Source organism: Notolepis coatsorum (genome assembly GCF_963971535.1).
Source record: "Notolepis coatsorum genome assembly, chromosome: 7".
Lineage (NCBI taxonomy): Eukaryota > Metazoa > Chordata > Actinopteri > Aulopiformes > Paralepididae > Notolepis > Notolepis coatsorum.
In genome coordinates, this window is record NC_140171.1 from 154,120,827 (window position 1) to 154,122,832 (window position 2,006).

General features: G+C 43.2%; 1 protein-coding gene across 1 annotated transcript in view; it reads right to left on the reverse strand.

The window, feature by feature from the left end:
- Nucleotides 1-464: 464 nt before the first annotated feature.
- hoga1 (4-hydroxy-2-oxoglutarate aldolase 1) overlaps nucleotides 465-2,006 on the reverse strand; it is a gene marked incomplete at its 3' end in the record, with an annotated part of 80,251 nt that continues 78,709 nt past the window's right edge. Inside the window, 3 exon segments of the mRNA XM_084318440.1 lie at nucleotides 465-496; nucleotides 499-566; nucleotides 568-611. Of these exon segments, the coding sequence (XP_084174566.1) occupies nucleotides 465-496; nucleotides 499-566; nucleotides 568-611 (144 nt within the window).

The window sequence follows — 2,006 nt, forward strand, 5'->3', positions numbered from 1 at the left end:
CCTTCAGTAGACTCCTTCAGACATTAAGCACCCCCCACAGCCCAAATGGAATGATAAAAAAATATATATATATAAAAAATCTTTGTTTATTTTATTTTTTTTGTCGACCAATAGTCGACTACGGCACATTTTGGCCAATCATAGTCGACCATCCAAATCCTTAGTCGGGGACAGCCCTAGTGTTTTCCATTCCAAACGGTTGGACCTCTAAAGCTAACATGTCTCCTTCTAGATGCTGTGCACACGGGAGTGGACACACAACGGCTGCCAGCTAGCAGGATCCTCGTTGCCTGGAAACACAACATTAATAGTCTAGGGCTTTAATAATAATTAATAATAAATCTTTGTTTGTTTATTTGGTTTCAAATCAATCAACAGAATCAAATCAAGATGTCTCCTCTCTGTCTCTGAGACTTGCCAGCCGGATGCAATGAGGACACCTACCCCCCCCCCCCTGTGTCCCTTCAGAGCCAGCCGTCGGCAGAGAAGTCCCGCTCAGCTGCTGCGCCTCGGCCTCCGTGAGTGGCTGGAGAGGTGATCGACAGGCGCCGCCGTGGTAACCAAACACTCATGGCCTGCTTCAGGGCGGGCACTCCCAACTTCCTGGTAACCTAGCAACAAGAGATAGCGCTTTATAAATCACACTCCATACCAAGAGCAGAACTGGACATGTCTGATTCAAAGAACCATACTGATCATAATGTCCTTAACCTTTCACTGCACACTACAGAAGGTTAACCTTTCACTACCAACTTACAGACGGTTAACCGTCTGTAGTGTGGTAGTAAAAGGGTTAACCGTCTGTAGTGTGGTAGTGAAAGGGTTAATGCAGCTATTGGACAAAATATTACCTTTTATATCTCTGTGTGATCCAGTGATATTTTGGCCAGGCCTCTTTGTATTTACTACAAATTAAAGCTGGTGCGCTATTCACAGAGAGGTGACCGGTGAAACTCGACAAGTTCTACCAAAGTGAAATATCCCTTAATTATGTTTGTGTTGTAGCATGTTGTTTTGTAGCATGTTGTTTTGTAGCATGTTGTTTTGTAGTATGTTGTTTTGTAGTATGTTGTTTTGTATTAATGTATGAATAAAGTCTACAACTTTATTCATACTTAATATGAATAGTTATCCTGCTATTGTGTGTTGTAAGTCAGCTAAATGACTACATGTAAATGTTTATCCCTCTCTCCTCCATCCTCTCCCTCTCTCCCTCTCTCCTCTCCTCCTCTCTCTCCTCTCTCTCTCTCTCTCTCTCTTCTCTCTGCTCTTCTCCTGTCTCTCGCTCTCTCTGTAATACTCTCTCTGTAATACTCTCTCTCTACAGCCAGTGTGTTCGACTACAATGATTCTAGGACTCATGAACATGAAGTGTGCTTGAAGCCCCCATGGACCACTAATCAAAGATGTCATGACACACACACAACACAGCACACGCACACGCACACGCACACGCACACGCACACAAACACATGGATGTGTGTTTACCATCAAATAATCACCATGAATTAACATTAAACATATTTCTAATCAGATATATTATTATTGTCATTTGTGATGAGAACATTTCAAATGTATCTTACACACCCGGAGCTCAAACAATGACATTCTTTCAAAATGTTACGATCCTGACATTGAGTTTTATTTGAACGCTACAGGAAATGGACTTTGTCTGTTTGGCCTCTAATTGTTTGGAATGGAACCATTTCAGCAGAGCCATCGGGTTCTCTGTGAGAGCGTGAGAGAAAGTTGAACTCAGCTCAACTTCAGTTTGAAGCTGCTCTCGTCCATCAGGCCAGGATCTGTGTCACCTATCAGATGTCATGATGCTGCCAGATCGTAACTTTGTGTTTACCAGTCAGTCATAGTATTTTGCACTTGTTAGTGAATATTCCATTGTTTGTGTACCCGTGTCTAACCCTGTGTTGTCCTCCTTTCCTGCAGTCCGATACCTGGCTCTTCACCCTGATCTCGTGCTCTTGGATCCCGTGTATGACCTCCGCCTG